General features: G+C 54.7%; 3 protein-coding genes across 7 annotated transcripts; 1 reads left to right on the plus strand and 2 right to left on the minus strand.

Annotated features, from left to right (window-relative positions):
* Positions 1-100: 100 nt before the first annotated feature.
* Positions 101-4,568, minus strand: Cptp (ceramide-1-phosphate transfer protein). Of its 3 annotated transcripts, none has more exons than XM_020155724.2 (4): positions 4,164-4,568; positions 3,698-3,838; positions 2,036-2,170; positions 101-1,779 (listed from the first exon to the last, which is right to left on the minus strand). In XM_020155724.2, the coding sequence occupies exons 3-4, from the start codon at positions 2,155-2,157 to the stop codon at positions 1,257-1,259; spliced, it is 645 nt and encodes a 214-aa protein (XP_020011313.1). In that variant the 5' UTR covers positions 2,158-2,170; positions 3,698-3,838; positions 4,164-4,568; the 3' UTR covers positions 101-1,256. The 3 variants fall into 3 exon arrangements, with proteins under 3 accessions (XP_020011313.1, XP_020011312.1, XP_020011314.1); XM_020155723.2 differs by having other exon boundaries at positions 3,698-3,907; XM_020155725.2 differs by lacking the exon at positions 3,698-3,838.
* Positions 4,557-15,241, plus strand: Ints11 (integrator complex subunit 11). 2 transcript variants are annotated; one of them, XM_020155728.2, is made up of 17 exons: positions 4,557-4,725; positions 7,328-7,425; positions 7,568-7,641; positions 8,944-9,172; positions 11,353-11,451; positions 11,531-11,565; positions 11,907-12,045; positions 12,339-12,403; positions 13,012-13,201; positions 13,353-13,436; positions 13,793-13,882; positions 13,970-14,132; positions 14,225-14,332; positions 14,410-14,471; positions 14,542-14,684; positions 14,754-14,883; positions 14,990-15,241. In XM_020155728.2, the coding sequence occupies exons 1-17, from the start codon at positions 4,698-4,700 to the stop codon at positions 15,053-15,055; spliced, it is 1,803 nt and encodes a 600-aa protein (XP_020011317.1). In that variant the 5' UTR covers positions 4,557-4,697; the 3' UTR covers positions 15,056-15,241. The 2 variants fall into 2 exon arrangements, with proteins under 2 accessions (XP_020011317.1, XP_073937718.1); XM_074081617.1 differs by having other exon boundaries at positions 11,907-12,015.
* On the minus strand, positions 15,240-18,354 carry Pusl1 (pseudouridine synthase like 1). 2 transcript variants are annotated; one of them, XM_020155729.2, is made up of 8 exons: positions 18,209-18,353; positions 17,921-17,978; positions 17,581-17,768; positions 17,266-17,415; positions 17,007-17,177; positions 16,200-16,254; positions 15,966-16,128; positions 15,240-15,639 (listed from the first exon to the last, which is right to left on the minus strand). In XM_020155729.2, the coding sequence occupies exons 1-8, from the start codon at positions 18,283-18,285 to the stop codon at positions 15,548-15,550; spliced, it is 954 nt and encodes a 317-aa protein (XP_020011318.1). In that variant the 5' UTR covers positions 18,286-18,353; the 3' UTR covers positions 15,240-15,547. The 2 variants fall into 2 exon arrangements, with proteins under 2 accessions (XP_020011318.1, XP_073937719.1); XM_074081618.1 differs by lacking the exon at positions 15,966-16,128 and having other exon boundaries at positions 18,209-18,354.
* Between the last annotated feature and the right edge of the window lie 528 nt (positions 18,355-18,882).

The following is an 18,882-nucleotide window of genomic DNA, read 5'->3' on the forward strand; positions in this document are numbered from 1 at the left end:
GGGGTAGGTCCCTCCTCACCCTTGCTGGGTACCCTGATGTCCCTCCCCCAGATAATCAGGTGCTTGGTGTGCCCCAATAACCCAATCCTGGACTGCCATACCCAGTCCCATAAGTTTAATTTATTTATGTTGGAAAATGCCGCATTGTATCAGTGTTGGAGGGAGCAGGTATACCTGAAAGCTTGCATTTATATCTTATCTGCTGCACTGCAGTCACTGTCCCCATGGGTCTGAAGAGCCAATGGGAGAGGCCAGGTCCCCAAGTACTGGGTGATGGCCAGGCTGGGCATGGTTGTCCAGGTTGCCTAGCCTGTCAGCTAGGCAAGGGGGCCCAGTCTCCACATGCTGCCCAGACTCCACCTCTCTCCTGGGCAGCATGTGGACGGAGGCAGCAGAATAGGGGAGAAGAAACAGTCTCACTGGGTGCTGGTTGGGGAGAGTGAGGCCTAGCTTTGCCAGAGCCTTGGGTGGTGCTGGAGGCACCCTGCAAAAGCACAAGTACAGGAAACCACCTTCTATGTCCCTCAGAAGGCTGATGCTGCTCAGAAGCTGTAGAGGCTGCTTTCCTGAACCAGGCAGGCATTCCTGGGACTTTCAAGGCGCCCTGGCTTGGGGCTTCAGGTCTTAGTTGCTGCTGCCAAGTTCTGTTCGGCATGCAGAGAAGCTAAAAAGGAGGCAGGTAAAGGGCAGGGAGAGAGCCTCCAGCACCCAGACCACAGCCCAAGGATTCTCATCCTACTCAGGTTATGGAGGAGTATGAAGAGGGTCAAGTCACATGAACCCAGGGCTGCCCGCCTGGTACCGATGCTGTGTTCTTATTGCGTCCTGGGCCTGAGATAGGCATGGGAAGGATAGACATGGGCTGGGGAGAAGAGAAAGCCTCTAGGCACCAAAGATATGTGACCTCACACCATTTCAGAGATTCCACAGGTGGTGGGGAAACCACCTCTCGAGTTGTTCCCACCCCCCACCTTCTCCACCTCAGGAGGTGAAGCCTGACCGAACATACAAGTAACTAAGGTTTGAGGGGGAAGCTGAGGCTCAGGTGTCTTATCCTGGTCCAAGAGAATGGCTACAATGTGCCTCTCCTGGTCCAGTGCCCACTGCCTTTCCTGCCACAGCCTGTGGTACTTAACAAGCTCAGCTCACAGAGGAGACAGTGACATCCAGAAAGTTTTGCTGTGGATCACGTGGGCCCCAGGGTGCCCTCGCCTAGCTCTGAGCAGGGGAAGCCCACCCGACTTGGGCACTGGCCCCTAGGGCAAGTCCAGCAAGGAGTGCTCAGCGTAGAGCTTCTGGGAGATGTCATACACATTCCCGATGAAGGGCAGGGCCTCACCCAGCATCTCTACTGCCTGCTCAGGGGTCCCCACATTCATGACTTCGAGGAAGACCTTGCGTGAGGGGAGTGTGCAGAAGGCCACACTGACAGCCTGGCGCACTATCCAGGGGTGGTAGGCAGCCAGTGAAGCATTGTAGGAGTCGGTGCAGAGCACAGCAGTGCGTGCGTCCTCTGGGCTAGTGCGCAGCCTTTCCAGGAACAGCTGTAGCCAACGCAGAGCACGGTGTAGGCGCAGCACAGTCCGGCAGCCTGAGTCGGGGTGGCGGGAACGGCGATTCATGTCCACCAGCTTGCTGCCCACCTCGTAGGCCACCATGGACTGCAGGCTGGTGTAGTGTTCACGTTGTGGGCTATTCCGCAGGCGCTCCATGATCTGCAGCTTTGAGACTACGTCCTTGGAGATGAATGAGAAGATTGCACCCAGGCTGTTCAAAAACCTGTGTGGGGAAATGGAAGCTTGAGGTCTTGCCCAGACCCTGGGCTGCCAGCCTGAGGGGCAGGGGACACTAGCCTGAGCCTGCTGGAGCACACATCTGCCTAGAGGCAGGGAAAGGAAGGCTGGTGACAACAGCCTGTTAACCGGCCCTCGCTGTCCTGTGCCAGGTGGAATACAAGAGCTGCACGTGGACGCTGACCAGAACAGCCACTATCCTTGGCTGGGCCCTCTACAGGAAGGTAGCCCCAGGCACGCACCTGACCAGCCCCTTCCAGCTGGCGATGTAGTAGTCCAGCAGCACCTCCCCATCCTCCGTGAGACATTGCTTGAAACTGACCAAGACAACTTTCAGGTTGAACTCTGTCTCCGAGTTATCCATCTTCCAACATGAGCTGAAACAATCACACAGAACTTACGGGTCATTTTGCTGGGTCACCTTATTCTGTTGCTCATTCTCATGGGAAGGTAGGGAGATCAGTCCAAAGAAATAGCTGGGGTCTTGAAACTGCCACCTGAGAGCACATGGTGAGGCTCTGTCCCCTTACCTGAGCTCCCTCCCCAGGAGATGCATGCTCTCTGACCTGCCAGTGTGAACTTGCTGTGCTCTTGACAGTTCCTACACCCACAGACATTGGTACAGCCCTTCCTTGTCATTCAGGCCACTGACTCAGATCAATCTCTGACCTGGGACCACCCTCTTGAAGTCTGCAGTTGTGGCTACTTCTTATTTATTTGTGTCTCCTTTCCCTGAAGTCTCTGTTTCATGCTTTGGGTAAAATGTTTCCAAAAGCTAGGCATGGTCCTGGGCACTGGCAGCACCTGGTGCCCACCCATTTGGGGTGGGGGAGTCAGACTGTAACAAAAACAGGGACTCAGAGTAGGCAATTCTGACACAGGATAGGAAATAAATGTTGTAGAAAATAGAGACGGGGAAAGTGGGAAGGGTGGCTGGGCAGGCTCCCCTCTTTGTTGCTCATGGCTGCATTCCCAAAGTCAGAGTAGAGGCTGTGGGGCTAGCATCTGCTGGACAGATGGTCACTTGTGCTGTTGAAACTATACATGACACCCCATACAGTGTGGTGACTGGACCAAAGGTCTTAAGTCTTACCACACACAGAAGGTTGCCACAGACCTTTCCACTAGCTCCAGGGAACATTCTAGAAGTGGTCCAGGACAGAGGCTTTGAGGTGGGGCTGGGTTCTAGCAGGATTCCATTTGTATTCTTTTTTTAATGGGACTGGGTTTGAACTCAGGGTTTCATGCTCGCAAAGCAGGCACTCTATCTCTTGAACCATGCCTCCAGTCCATTTTTGCTCTGATTATTTTGGAGATAGGGATCTTGAGAACTATGTGCTTTGACCCTACTGATCTGAGCCTTCCAAATAGCTAGCATTACAGGTAAGAGCCACTCACAGTTGTGACTCACCCAGCGTCCAGCTTCTTTGTGTATTCTTACAGTCACTCCACAAATATCCTAGCACCCACACCTTGAGTGTGTACCTTCAATTACCCTGGTCTCCAACATCCCAGGTACCCAAGGGCCTCAGCCTGGTGTCCAGGGATGACCCTGTTGGGCAGCTCTGACAGGCCTTGAGGATTTGACCACATCACACCTTAGTCCATGATGAACGATAACCCCACTGGGCTTGGGGGTTCCTGTACCCCTCGGTGGTGGGAGCCCTGCCCTGGCCTCCCTACCTCAGAGTGCTCCCAACATCCCAGCTGTGCTGAGACCTCAGCCAGAAGCAGGACATCTGGGTCTGTGTACAGGTTCTGCCTTGCACTCACACTATGACAGTCCTTCACTGCTGGGGAAAATGGCTGAACTCTCTGCCCTGACTACAACCGAGGCTGCCAGAGCAACGGTGGGGCCCAATGGGTGTTGAGGTCTTGCAGACTCCATAGGTTGGGTTGCATACCTGGCACAGGGTGTAGCCCCTGGAGAAAGGCTCACTTTGTCTTCAGGTATGGGGGACGGCTCTGCCTGGGCTTCAGGAAGATGGAGTCTGCCAGAGTCTTCCAGCTTGTCTCTCCCACTCTCTGGGCTTGTGTGCTGTTCACTGAGCAGACAGTCTCTGAGGTCCCAGGGGTTCCTTCTTGGCCACCTAAAACCCTGGGGTCTGGCCTTCCTGCCCAGAGCCCATGTCAGTAGTCAACAAGGAGCTGGCAGGAGCCAGCAATAGGTTGGGAACAACAGGAAGGGCTGTTTAACCGGGAGTCCGCAGCCTACCAGCTCCCGGAAGGTGATGCGGGGCACCTCTAAACCTCAGGGAAGATCAGACTGGGCAGGAGGCCAGGAGGACGCCCGGTAGAAGGCCCCCGCCTTGACACTCTAGGCCTACAGGGCGGGCCAGGGCGCTGTGCTGGAAGTACTGCAAGTCTCACCTGGGACGCGAATACAGCTGGCACCGGGCGGGCTGGTCTCTGCTTGCGCAAGGGGCGCAAGGCGCAGCAAAGGCCGGTGGTGGGGAGCGGCTGACCCGAGCTACAGCTCGGCTGGCGTGCGGTCCTCACCCGCGGGCTCCAGCTGTCTACACGACGCGGGTCTCGTGCTAGGATCCCACCAGCCAACACTCCTGAACCCGGAGGCAGTGTAGCCTGCGGTTGGGCAGACCCTCGGCCCCCGCCCCCCGCCGCTGCACCACCTCCGATTGGTTGACAGCCGCCCAATCAGAAGTCAAGGCAAACCTCCACGTTTCCGGCGAGCAGAAGGAAGTTGGGGGGCGGGGCTTGCAAAGGTCGCGCCTGCGCCGTATGTCACCGCGCGTCACGTTGGCGGCAGCTAGCGGGATTGCGCATCTCTGGTCGCTGGTCCCGGGTTTTGGATGAGCAGGCGGGCATCTCTGGACCTTCACTGCAGGCGGTGCGCGCCGACTCTGGGAACTCAGAGACGCGGGCTGAGGGTCCGTCGCCCAAACGATGCCTGAGATCAGAGTCACTCCCTTGGGTGAGTCGGGGCCACCCGAGGGTGCGCGGGGCCTTGACCGTCGCGCGTTTTGCCCTTCCCGCACATCTCGTGATCCGCGCGCGTCCCCCCTTCTTCCGCACCGCGTAGTGGGGAGGGGCCGAAGCCGGAGGTCCATCCTCCGCCCGCTGTACGCCTTCGGAAGTGGGTCGGAGCTGGTGCTTCCTCGCCTTCTCTCCCTAACTTTGGGGGAGGGGGGTTGAAGGGTTTTGGGGTTGAATCCTGACCCCAGAGCTTGTTATGAGTTAGTTAGCAAGGAGGCCCAGTCTCCAAACCTAGGTTACCTAACAACGAAACGAGAATGAGGCTTGAGACTCAGTGACTGCGAGGTGAAGTGGGTCCCGAGTATGCGCCTAGTGGGGCAGTGGTGTTGAGACAGTTATAGGACTTTGACCTGGTGGTGTGTTTTACCTTCCCCTGTATATGAACAGCTGCTTCAAGACTCCTGTGGTTGGGCCGCTGCCTCTTCACCTCTGACTTTCTGTTCACTTCCACCATCTATTGCTCCCGCCCAGGTTACCTACTATCAACCCTCTGTTCAGCCTTTGTCTTAGCTGGTCAATGCAACATTTAAAAAGTCGCTTTCCTCTTTGCAAAAAAAAAAAAGGTTCAGGCTTCTAGAAGTCCTAGCAGCCTTAAACAGTGTTCAGGAGGAAACAGTCACTTGAAATTCTGGGTCCCAGCCCCATATTTCTGGGCTTTTTTCATGCACAGGTGCCTTTGCTTCTTTCATTCATGTGGGTGTTGGAAGCACCTTTCTGTCCTGCTCAGGACCCCAGGTCACTGTCTGTCTAGATACTGAGAGTGTGCAGGTCACTCTGGCACCAGGGCCTTTGCACAGCTGACCTCCTATCTTAGCTACCCCCTCACTACCCCGTTGGGATTTGTTTTTCCTGCGTTCTGGAACTTTGAGGGCACCCTTGTCCTCTTCCCTGCATTACTTTTCGGCTTCACGGTAACCACTATCTAATGCACTCTGGGTATCTAATTGCCTTCTACTGTAGGATATATGCTCTGTGTGAACAGAGACATCCCCTCCTTTTTTCCTTGGCAGTACTGGGGGTTGAACTCCGGGCTTTGTGTTTCCTAGGTAGGTGCTCTGACACTTGAGCCAAGCCTCCATCTCTTTTTGCTCTGGTTATTTTTGAGATAGGGTCTCATTTTTTTGCCCAGGCCAGCCTGGACCTTGATCCTATTTATGCTTCCTGCAGTAGCTAGAATGACAGGCATATGACGGCACTACACCCTGGTTTTTCTGATATTGACGCTGGGTCTTTTGAACCCAGTGAGATTCTGATCTCATCCCCCCCAGTTAGTTAGAATTACAGGCGTAAGCCACCCCCACTCAGCCTCTTTTGCTTTCTGTCCTGTTCTGCCCCTCTCTTATGTTCTATTGAGGTTCTGACCCCAAGTCTGTGGGTGCCTCACACATTAGGCCTGGGCCTGGAAGGGGCATCCCTTACCCTCTTATAAACACTTGGAGGGCCTCAGGGCCTGGCATAGCCTCAAAGCTAGAGGTGCAGTGGGGAGAAGATAGCTAAGCCCCTGCCTTCCAGGAGCATAGATCTTGATGGAGCAGGAACAGGCCTGCAGGAGAACCTTCAAACCCCCTACGCTATGGCTGACATGGCTGACTGCCTGAGGCAAGCATGCTCTGGGCTATGGCTGGTCCCCTGGTGTGTGTGGTACTGACAGCTGAGGTGCACATAGCTGGTAGAGGGAGACATGTACAATTCAAGATGGAAACCAGGCCATTTACTTTCCTCAGACCCCTGTTGAGGCTTGGGCCATGTCTCTCCTTATGGTCCCCAGACTCCAGGGGAGATGACAGAAGGCCACATGGGTGTTGCTGTCTGGTCAAGGTCTCAGGCTAGAGCAGCTGAAGGGGCTGCTTGGTTGTCAGGAGACAGGGAGGATCTCCTCTTGGGGCTGGCTGGGGATGCTTGAGGGAGTGCAGTGGTGTGGGGCCCATGTTGCCCACTGCCTAGGATGGGGCATCTGTGCTGTGGCCAGTTATTGTTCGTTGCTGGTCAGAGACATGTTTCCCTGTGGCTGGGCTACAGCCACATGGGTGTCCCACTGTGGTGGCACCACCAGGAGTCACTCAATGCCAGAACTCAGGACCAGACCTCTTCCCTCCTGGGGACAACTACCAAGGGAGGAAGCCTTGTTGCTTTGCAGCTTGGCTGAGAGCCCAGGAGTGATCTGACCAAACTTAGTAAACAGCAGTGACATCCTGCAGAGCAATGGCTTGCCTCTGTTCCGTGCTTGGAACCATAGCCAGTGCCCAGTGTTTTGCCAGCAGGTCACTACGGCTTTGAGAAGTGAGAGGAGGCTTGGTGGGGGAGAGCATTTGGGCCCAGGCTTGGTGCTTTACTCCCTCCTGTGCATTTCCCTGCAAGTGGAGTTGGTCATGCTTCCTGGCCCACACATCTGTCTCCGCAGGAACCTTGGAGTCCAGTTACCTCAGTCAGTTGAGGGCTCTGCAAAGCCCGGGAGGCAGCAGGGCAGTTGGTGGTGTATGTGGGGGAGGAAGAGGAAGTGGGCATGGCCATGCCTGTCACCTGTCTTTACCCTTGAGCAGGAGCTGGCCAGGATGTGGGCCGCAGCTGCATCTTGGTCTCCATTGCGGGCAAGAATGTCATGCTGGACTGCGGGATGCACATGGGCTTCAATGATGATGTGAGTCCTTCCAGTGTGTGGCCCAGAGGACAGTGAGGTTCCACCGCCCACCTGTTCCTTGTAACCATTGGAAGCAGGACCCCCTAGGCCTTAAGAATGGGAGCAGCCTGCAGCATTCTGACCATTTCTCTTGGCTTCTCAGAGGCGCTTTCCCGACTTTTCCTATATTACTCAGAATGGCCGGCTGACTGACTTCCTGGACTGTGTGATCATCAGGTGGGTGCTATTGGTGGCCTTGATGGTTCTTCCTTGTTCTCTGCCTGTGGAGGCCATGGGCTGTGGTGTGTCAGCAACTGACCAGGTCACAGGGTTTTATCCCAGGCAACCTGTATGGCTCACTCTTCAGGGTAGCAGTCAGCCCTCGGAGCCAGGGAGTATATCATGCCAATTGGGCCTGTTGACTGTGTCTCCAAGTGTTATGAACACCTGGCAGGTGCTCTAGATGTTGACGCTGAGCTAGGGCAGCCATGTCTGAGGGGAGGTAGGCCACCCCCCTAGTGCCAAGATGATGCATTTCACTTCTTGAGATCACGGTGCTCTTAGGGCCCTGTCTGATTCCCTGGGCCTCTCACCTGCACTTGCCAACAGCGGTGACCCTCCCACCAGTGCCTTAGGCCTTGTCCTCTTCTGTTCCTTTGCTGTCTCAGCCGTGATAAGCCTTGTTGTCTGCAGACGTCTGTGTCACCCTCACCTCAGGCTCTAGGCTCATCGTCTAACCACTGACTTCCACCACCCCAGCCTCATAGTGCTGAGCAAGAAGAGACATCTTCATCACCTCTTCCTGCTCATGCCCTCATGTTCCATCCCAAACAGTCTAGGCAGGCATGAATTTTTTTTTTTTTTAATGGTACTGAGGTTTGAACTCAGGGCCTCACACTTGCTAGGTAGACACTACCTCCTGAGTCATTCTACCAGCCCCAGACAGTCTGCAGCCAGTTGTAGGACCCAGCCCCTCTCAACCCCTGCTGTTGTGACTTCACCTTGATACCATAGCACTTTCCCCATTTCCACCAGTAGCTCTAGCAGACCATCTTAAAAGCAGCAACCTCAGCTGCTCTGGCTCCTGTGGTTTTAGTTCCTTCCAGACATGACTCACAGTAGTGCCTGCAGTGGGCTGGGAAGTGCCATCCCCTCTGTCCTCTGGGGCCTCCTCAGACATTGCCCTAATGCTGTCCCAGCTTCCTTCTGCCTTCTCCAGGAGGCACCTACCAAACCTGACCATCTACTAAACACAGTGGCTCTCCTCCCATTCCTATTCCCCTTAACTGCCTTATTTCCTCATGAGGCTGGCATTGTCTATACAGGTTTTAATTATTAATGCTTTGCTAGGCATCTGGACTGTACATTTAGGAAGAGAGGTTTTTGTGCTTTGGTCATTCCTGACTCTTTAGTACCCAGGACTGTGTTTGATGCACAGTAGGCCTCAGTTAATGAGTGGCGTGGCCTGTGAGCCCAAGGCTGGTGTGGAGTGACTGGGGGAGAGTGGTCCCAGTCTGACTGGTGCCACATCTTCTCCAGCCACTTCCACCTGGACCACTGTGGGGCACTGCCCTATTTCAGTGAGATGGTAGGCTACGATGGGCCCATCTATATGACCCACCCCACCCAGGCCATATGCCCTATCCTGCTGGAGGACTACCGCAAGATCGCCGTGGACAAGAAGGGCGAGGCTAACTTCTTCACCTCCCAGATGATCAAAGACTGCATGAAGAAGGTGGTGGCTGTCCACCTGCACCAGACAGTCCAGGTCAGGGTCCCCAGCCACCCCATTTCACTTTTCTTCCAGCATTGTAGGTCTACCAGGAGGCAGCAGTGGGTAAATGTGTGATTCCAGCTCTCATGTGGCATTTAACTTGAGGTAGTGTGTATTGTGTGTGTTTGTGTGTTCACATACATAAGGACTTTGCCTACCTGCCTCTGTGCACAGGCAGCATTGAGGAGCCAGGCTGGCACCCCTCCTGGAAGGACACCTGTGCTATCTGTGGATCTGGGGCATGCTTGCCTTGCTGGGTCTCCTGGTGCATTTGCTGGGTGGGGATCCAGAGACCACACAGCAAGATGGTGACCCCTGAAGGGTATCCAGTACCAGGCTGTGATGACATATGACTCAGGGAGGAAGTGAAGGATTTTAAATGGGCAAGATTTGGCAAAATTTCTTACAAAAAATTGTGGATTTGTCTGTATCTCATTAGAGTCTCTGGGTTTTGCTTTATCTGTTTTGAAACTATGCTGTTAGGTGCCTGTACAGTTTGGATCTTTCTCTTTTCTTTTTTGGTGGTACTGGGGGTTTGAGCACAGGGCTTCATGATTGTTAGGTAGGTACTTTACCACTTGACCCACTCCACCAGCCCCGCATTTTGGATCATTTTATCCTTCTAATTGAACCTTATATCAATTTGAAGCATATATATATGTGTGTATATATATATATATATATATATATATATATATTTTTTTTTTTTTTTTTAATAGTCTGTGTAGCCCAAGCTGACTTCTAACTCACAATCCTACTGTCTCATCCTCTAGAGTACCATGTGTATCACCACTCATGTTTATATTAGATAATGCCTTTTTAATCTTAAAAGTCTTTTTTTTTATTTTTTTTTTTTTGCTGTACTGGGGCTTGAACTCAGGGCCTTCACCTTGAGTCACTCCACCAGCCCTTTTTGTGATGGGTATTTTCGAGATAGGGTCTTGAGAACTATCTACCCGGGCTGGCTTCGAACTGTGCTCCTCTTAATCTTTGCCTCCTGAGTAGCTAGGATTACAGGCGTGAGCCACTGGTGCCTGGCCTGAAAGTCTACTTTTCTAGTGATATAGTTACAATACCTTCCACCCACCTTTTGTTAATGGTGTATTTTTTTCCATTTTTTTACTTCTACCTTTTTTTGCATCATATTTGAAATGACTCTTTTAAGTGACACATAGGTTTTTTTTGTTTGTTTTTTGGCAATACTAGGGTTTGAACTCAGGGCCTACGTCTTGGGCCACTCTGTCAGCCCTTTTTTTTTTGCTGGATTTTTTCAAGCTAAGTCTTGAGAACTATTTGCCCATGCTGGCTTCAAACCGTGATCCTCCTGATCTCTACCTCCTGAGTAGCTAGGATTACAGACATGAGCCACCTGCACCCAGCCAATAGTTTTGTTTTGAAATTATAGCCTGATAACTGGTATTTAGATGATACATTTAGATTCTACATCTAATAAGGTTACTTTGGCTTAGCTACATTGTTTCACTATTTGCTTCCTATTTGTTTTGATTTGTTTTGCTCTTTTTTTTTATTGCCTTTTTTGGGTTGTTTATTTAAATTCTGTTATTCCTTTGCTTTATAAAATATATACTTTTGATAGTTTTTTAGTGGTAAGGATTGCAAAATATATCCATGGAAACAAAAATTAAAGTTATTTAGAACTTTTTCCTTTTTTCCTGGACAACAGAGTTTTACAGCATTTTAACTCAATTTATCCTTCTCCTAGTTTATAGACTGTTGTTCATATAGACGTTTTTTTTTTTAATAGTATTGAGGTTTGAACTAAGCCTTGTGTTTGCTAGGCAGGCACTCTACCACTTGAGCCACACCTCCAGCTTGATTTGGAGGTAGGGTCTGTTGAAAAATTTCCAGGGCTAGCCTCAAACTGTAATCTTCCAATCTCAGCCCTCACCCCCACCCGTACCAGGGCTTGAACTCAGGGCATTGCTGGGCAACCTACCCACTTGAGCCACACACCTGTATTTATCTCTTAGAAGACAGGTTCGCAGGCCTCTGGTCTGGAAATTGCACTCTTGCTTACCCTCTGTGGTTGCTTTTGGTCAAATTATGGATATCATCTGAAAAACAGAAACTGATGACATGCTTAGATGTCCATCTACTTCTCGCTGCTTCCCTGCCCTGCTCTTGAAGGCTTGAATGCACACTCTCTTCTGCAGGTGGATGATGAACTGGAAATCAAGGCCTACTATGCAGGCCATGTGCTGGGGGCAGCCATGTTCCAGATTAAAGTGGGCTCAGAATCTGTGGTCTACACGGTCAGTGGACGGTCTTAGGGCTCGGGCAGGGCAGCTGGGGATGAGGAGGCACTTTCCTTACTGCCACTTTCTTTGCCAGGGTGATTATAATATGACCCCAGACCGACATTTGGGGTAAGTAGGCCTGTGTGTTCCATCCTGTGTGATCTCCTGTGGATCTTACAGACCTATGAGAGTATGCTCGTGGTGGTCACTCAAGTGGTTAGCATATCAGTGTCCCCCGTGCATCACAGAGTTTCCTCTAGAGTCCAGCTGCAGGCACAGGAGGTCCAGGCTAGAACCTCCCAACCCTTACTGCCCCCTCCAGATTTTGCTGCCTGTGATGTTTGATGGGGTCCATTCAAAGGAGCCCATGCTAGGGTGGTCCAGGAAGGTGGCTGTGAATGGGGATGGGTCCACTTTGTCACTCCCAGCCCTGCAGCCGTGGGCACCATCCACCATGGCTTTTGTTCCAGGGCTGCTTGGATTGACAGATGCCGCCCCAACCTGCTCATCACGGAGTCCACATACGCTACAACCATCAGAGACTCCAAGCGCTGTCGAGAACGAGATTTCCTAAAGAAGGTCCACGAGACTGTAGAGCGTGGTGGGAAGGTAGTGGCTACAAGCAGGTCTGGGCACACTGTGCTGGTCACTGCCAGCTCCTTGTGTCTCAGATCCCATGAAGGGCCGCTTGAGCATCCCTGTAGTCCCACTGTTTTCACATGTGGCTGGGAGCAGGACTGTGGGCAGAATGGAGGGGCTGGGGTCCACACACAACAGGGTTAATCTTTTTAGCAGCTGCTACCCATGAAGGTGGGCACAGCAAGCAGCTTGCTGCCTGCTGTGTTCAGGGCTGGGCAGCATGACCAGATTTTCCTACCTGAGCCAGCCTTACTTGCCCTCAGGTGCTGATCCCCGTGTTTGCACTGGGCCGGGCACAGGAACTTTGCATCCTGCTGGAGACCTTCTGGTAGGTGCAGCCAGGACTACTCTTCAAGAAGCTCTTCCCTGTGTGGGTGGCAGGAGGTGGGACCTGTGCACCAGAGAGCTAGCCACACGCATGGGCTGGAACAGGGTGGAACTATAGAGTTAAGGCAGCACTGACTACCATTAGGTGTAGCAAGCACCCCATGATCAGTATGTGGTAGCATCAGCCCTGCTTGCTGTCTTTTTTTTTTTTTTTTTTTTTTCATTTTTCTTTTATTATTCATATGTGCATACAAGGCTTGGTTTATTTCTCCCCCCTGCCCCCACCCCCTCCCTTACCACCCACCCTGCTTGCTGTCTTGATGGGTGGGGCTGCCCACTCTTGTATTTGAAGGCTACAACATCACATCAGTTTTGTTGGTTGGCTCTCAGGATCACTGGTCCAATCTGAGCCTCCTACAAGCTCTCCTAACAGTTCACAGGCTGAAGGTTCCAGCCTTGTGGTTATTGGAACAGATAGCAGAGAGCTCAGTTCCTCACTGGACTTCAGGCTATGGTGTAACAGAGAGCACAGGGACAAGACATCCCAGGCTGACCCTGGCAGTATCCTCCACTATGGTTCCTGTGCTGACTGGGCCTATGGGCATACAGGGAGCGCATGAACCTCAAGGTGCCCATCTACTTCTCCACGGGCCTGACTGAGAAGGCCAACCACTACTACAAGCTTTTCATCACCTGGACCAATCAGAAGATCCGGAAGACCTTTGTCCAGAGGAACATGTTTGAGTTCAAGCACATTAAGGCCTTTGACCGGGCATTTGCTGACAACCCAGGTCCTATGGTGAGGCCCTGGTGGGGCAGTTACTCTTCCACACCTAGCATATGATCCTTGCCCTTGGGTCTCTGGGTGAAAGACTGGGTCACCGGCTGGGGCCTGTGGCAGGCTGGGCAAGGGGCCTGCTACCCTCATCCATCCCCCATCCATCCTGTAGGTTGTATTTGCCACACCAGGGATGCTACATGCTGGCCAATCCCTGCAGATCTTCCGGAAGTGGGCAGGAAATGAGAAGAACATGGTGAGGGCTCTGGGCTTGGGGCCAGCTCCTGGGAGGCCTGTGAGGTGGGCCGATGTGGGTACAGGAGTTCCACAGCCGTGGAGAGCTGGGAGGCAGAGACCTATCCTGTCCCAGAGCTACCTATGGCTTGATGCCACTCTGACCTGAGGATGCTGCTGTTGCTCAACCAGGGCAGTTCAGACTGCAAGTGATTTGACCTGTGTCAGGCAGGAAGGTCTCAGACTCCAAGCAGCTGATATGACAGTGGGCTCCAAGCCTGGCCTCTTCCCAGGGTTCAGGTGGGGATGTCCCGGGAGGTGGCCCCTGATGTGCCAAGGCTGGGCATCACCTGGCTAAACCTCACCTATGCCCTGCAGGTCATCATGCCTGGCTACTGTGTGCAGGGCACTGTGGGTCACAAGATCCTTAGTGGGCAACGCAAGCTGGAGATGGAGGGGCGGCAGGTGGTGAGTCCCACCCTCATCCTTCTGGGCTTGGCAGGGCTGCCAGGCCTCTGCTAGTGCTGACCATCTCTGTACCCTGTGATGCTGCAGCTGGAGGTTAAGATGCAGGTGGAATACATGTCATTCAGTGCCCACGCTGATGCCAAGGGTATCATGCAGCTTGTGGGACAGGCAGAGCCAGAGAGTGTACTGCTGGTGCACGGCGAGGCCAAGAAGATGGAGTTCTTGAGGCAGAAGATTGAGCAGGAATTCCGTAGGCTACTGGTGGGCAGGGGTCACCCCAGTAATGATGCACTCAGGGCTAGCCAGCTGAACTGAGTCTCTCTTTACACCTGTCTCCTCCAGGGGTCAGCTGCTACATGCCTGCCAATGGCGAGACAGTGACACTACCCACAAGCCCCAGCATCCCTGTAGGCATCTCCCTGGGGCTGCTGAAGCGAGAGATGGCACAGGGTATGAGGGGCAGCCTGGGGTACTGGTGGCAGGTGACTGGTGGCCTGTGTTGACAGCAGTAGTCTCCTTTCCCACAGGGCTGCTCCCTGAGGCCAAAAAGCCCCGGCTCTTGCATGGCACCTTGATCATGAAAGACAATGTGAGTGGATGGGTGGGGGTGAAGGTGGGGAGCAGCCTGGCACTTTCCCTGACCTGCCCCTGCTCCACAGAACTTCCGGCTGGTATCCTCAGAACAAGCCCTCAAGGAGCTAGGCCTGGCTGAGCACCAGCTGCGCTTCACCTGCCGCGTGCACCTGCAGGACACACGAAAGGAGCAGGAGACAGCCCTGCGTATCTACAGCCATCTCAAGAGGTATGCCTTGGCCTTGCCCTCTGCCCCCATAGGCAGGGTCAGGCAGGGTCTCACTGTGCCTCCCCACAGCACCCTGAAGGACCACTGTGTGCAGCACCTCCCTGATGGTTCTGTGACCGTGGAGTCCATCCTTATCCAGGCTGCTGCCCACTCTGAGGACCCAGGCACCAAGGTGCTGTTGGTTTCCTGGACCTACCAGGTAAGAGTGGTGGGAATCACTGTGTACCCTCCAAACAGAGTATCTCATTTCTTGGTATTCTGTGCTGCCTGGAGTGGGGTAACCTGTGCACTTTACTTTCCTGCAGGATGAGGAGCTGGGAAGCTTCCTCACAGCGCTGCTTAAGAAGGGTCTCCCCCAGGCCCCCAGCTGACACCTGGCCTCCAAGACTCACCACCTCTGCCCCTCACAAGGACCTGGGCTTTTGCTCCAGGACCATGGGCGCCCTGGGTGAAAAGAGTCTATGAATGGGTCATAGATGCCATCCAGGGACAAGGTTAGAGTCACAAGCCAGCCTGAGTAGACATTTCTGGCCAAAGCAATAAATAAGCCTCCAGGACCTCCTTGCCTTTTATTTCTACTTCTGGGCCCCTTAAAAGATAGGTGTGGAGATTCCAGAAGAACAGAACCAGAGGCCCCTTGGGGGTGCTCACACTTGTCTCTTGTCCCCCTTTCCTATACCAGTCCCACTCCCAGGGTCAGAGAGGGGTGTCCAGATAGCAGGACTGGGCAGGTGAGGGCCAAAGGGAAGCAGGAGGCTAAGGAGGATTGCCACAGCCTCAGGTGGCTGTGGATGCATTGGCTCAGCCAACATGAACCAGTCCCACTGAGTGCAGTGAATGTAGGCAAGGTTCAATAGCCAGGTCTAGAGTGGTGTGGCTGGTGTAGCCTCAGCCAAGTGTCCAGAATCATCTGTAGTTTCCACACTGTGGACCCTGCAGGGTGCAGGAGCAGGACCTGTGGACAGATTCTACGTCAACCTAGAAGCAGGAGCTCAGCCCAGAGGCCCTCTCTACCACTGTGGCTTCCATAGCCCAGCCTGCCCCACTGGCATCTTACTGAAGGGAGCTGGGGAGGGGGCAACTCACTCCAGGCCACCATGCATTGGTCACTGGTCCCTAGCCAGAAATCCTTTGGCCAACTCAGGAAGCCTTCCTGGTGCCTTGGCTTTCCTACTACATGCATGGATTCCTGTCTGCCATGAGAACACAGGGCCTCAATTGAGCCCCTTCCTCAGTGAGGACAGCCTTGGGGGGACTATTTTCCATCCCACTTCCTCTTACCAAGGCCCGAATATAGCACTGACTTCAGGAACAAGCCATGAGCTGGGGCAACACGAGTCTGGTGCTTGCCCAGGGGATCTCGACTCTCCAGAATCACCTTCACCTGGGTGGGTGTCAATACCCCTAGCCCCACAGCCACCAGCACAGCTGTCATCCTCCGAACCTGCAGCCCAGAAATCGAGGTTGTTGCAGGGGCCTGCCCACCCCCACCCCAGACGACCTAGGAGAGCATACCTGTCGGTACAGAAAAGATTGGCTCTCAAATTCCAGGGTCCAGAACTGCAGCTTCCTAGGGACAGAGATGCCTGTGATGTCCAGGGCACAAGCCAGCCCAGCCATCCTGGCCTGCCATGTAGCCTCAGACAAACGAGGCTAACAGAATGGAGGGTTCATCCACCCAGGGGCCTTGCTGACCACCAGTTCCTGAAAGGCTATGGCAGGGCAGGATGATGCCCGGGGGTCTGACCACCACCCAGTCTGCCCTGAGACCTTACTGGAGATGTCACAGGATGAGTGCTGAGAGACGGCACAGCCAGCTCACTTGCAGGCCCACCAAATTGTAGGCCTGTGCTCTTCCACCTGACCACGCATAAGTCCTCTCCCTAGGGCAGGTCCCAACTAGAAAAGCAGCTGCCATCTGGTGGGAGGCCCACTGGACAATGCTGGGGGTCAGTGGAACCCACCCTCTGCCAGGCTGAACCAGAACCACTAGCCCCAGTGAAGCCTTGTCTGTGGTTACCAAAACCCATCCACATTGTGCAGGACTCTGGGCAGAGGTCCTCAGAGAAAGGCAGTTTTCTGTCCTCTGTATCCCAGCCTGAGGGGAGGGCATGGCTACAGATACATGGGTGTTAGGCCCACACCCTCCAGCTGGCCCGCACTCCCTACCCTCTGCCAGGCCCCATGGGTGCCCAGCATATCAAGTCCAGCATTGACCTATCTTTGCTAGGGGAGGTGCTGGAAGCACAGTTGGCCCTGGTGACATTCAGACCAGCATTGGCACCCTGAGGCAGGAAACAGTGCAAGGCCACTCTTCCTCACCTGCATTCTTGGGGAAGAAGAAAGGGACTGGCTGGGCCAGGGGACACTGAGACGTGGCGCAGTGTGCGTACTGTGCTAGCAGCTGGGCTGCCGGCTGACTGGAAGGCACTGAAATCATGGGTCCCGAGGAGGTGCTGGGCAGCTTCCTGCATGGCAGCCACGTCCAGGCAGCTGTTGGCAGCCGGAAGAGCAGTGAGAGAAGACCACAGGGTGGATCTGTGAGCCCTCCTTCCCCATGCGCTCTCACATTCACACTCACTCTGTCTGCAGCGCCCAGCACAGATTTTGTTCAAACACAGGCAGTTGGTCATGCCGGGTGCAGCCAGTTGCTAAGCGATACAGGTAGGTTCTGGAAGTGGCGGCATGGCGGGCATGGAAGTCACTCGGTACTTGGAAGGCCTGCAGTACCCTGTAATTACAGATCAGGCTCACTGAGAATGACGCCGCACACCCAGGTATCTCCCCCTCACCTGCAAGTTCTGCCCAAATACAAAGTTTTTCTGGACCTCCAGCCAACACCCAAACGGGGTCGGGTGAGGAGAGAGCAGAAGATATGTTCAGTCCCCTGGCTAACCTGATGGCTGGGTGCCTCAGGTGGGTGTTGAGGGCCTGGGTCAAAACCTCCGGAGAGAAGGGCGGCTGGTCCGAGCGGCGGTGGATGTCTAGGTGCGCGGCGTTGCTCAGGGCGTGGACTCCTGCATCGGTGCGGCTGGAGACGGTGAACTTAACTTGCTCAACCGATTTCAGCCGCTCGGCGGCCTCCTGCAGGGACAGACAGCAGGGCGCGGGCGCGCAGCCAAAGCTAAGGCCAAGCTCGAGGGGCAGCGGGGTTGGGGGGTTACAGCCTACTTCCCATCGGGACATCGCCAAGGTCGCGGTTCTTCCAGCCGAGCGAGGGGGACAGCAGAGCTCACCTCCAGGAAGTTCTGCACCCCGACGGCGCGCTGAGCACCCCTGATGGCCGCGACCCCGCTGCGGGCAGAAATGGACGAAGGGTTAAGGACAGCAACCGCGGCGGCCGCCTAATCCTGCCTGGGGTCTTGGCTGGCGTGTCAGCCCCCTCCCCGCCCTAAGGTCAAACAAAGCGTTTCCTGCCCTGGGATCAGACGTCCCGTCGTGTCATGCGAACAGTCCCTGACCCGCTCCCGGCCTTCCCACCAGCCCGGCGGGAGGGAGCGGGTGGGAGTAGCGGGAAAACGTACTTGAAATCCGTGCCTAAGTACTGGAAGAACACTAAGTAGCGCGTACACGCCGAGCCCGCGGTGCCGGCGAGACCCATGGCGCGTTGGCGGGCGGGGCAGCCGCACGTGGCCCGCGCTCGGCCCCGCCCCGCCGCGCCTGCGCCTGCGCGCTCGCCCCGCCCCGGCCACGGGGACCAAGATACAGAGGCAGGGCTAGGCTTAGGGAGCGGGTGCAAAGTGCGGCCCGCTGTCGAGCGAATGGGCCCGACAACTACAGCTGCGCGGGGTCAGGCGCTCCACAGCCACGCTGCGGTCCGCACGCTCCTGCATGCGTGCCCTCCTTCCTCCGTTCACTCTCTAGCTCATTCATTCCTACTCTTCCCGATGCTGCCGCCGCCCAGTCCTCCCGGAGTGTGTCAGTTCGCTGTACTCCGGACGCGTCCCCCCCACATGTGGGTTTTGCAAACGCCCGGAGTTGCGCAACGGCCTGGATGGCTGAGCGGGAGGAGCCGCACCCTCCCCTTTCCCACAGCCCGGCCAGCGGCCTCAAAGCCCGACTGCCACGGCCTATCCAGCAATCAGACCCCCTGACTGCGGACGCAGGGAGAACGTTTGACGACGCTTCCAGGGGGTGACAACGGGCGATGCGCGGCAGAGCATTTGGCGACGCTCCCAGGCGGTGACAGCGGGCGGCG

The sequence above is a fragment of the Castor canadensis genome, chromosome 7, assembly GCF_047511655.1.
Source record: "Castor canadensis chromosome 7, mCasCan1.hap1v2, whole genome shotgun sequence".
Lineage (NCBI taxonomy): Eukaryota > Metazoa > Chordata > Mammalia > Rodentia > Castoridae > Castor > Castor canadensis.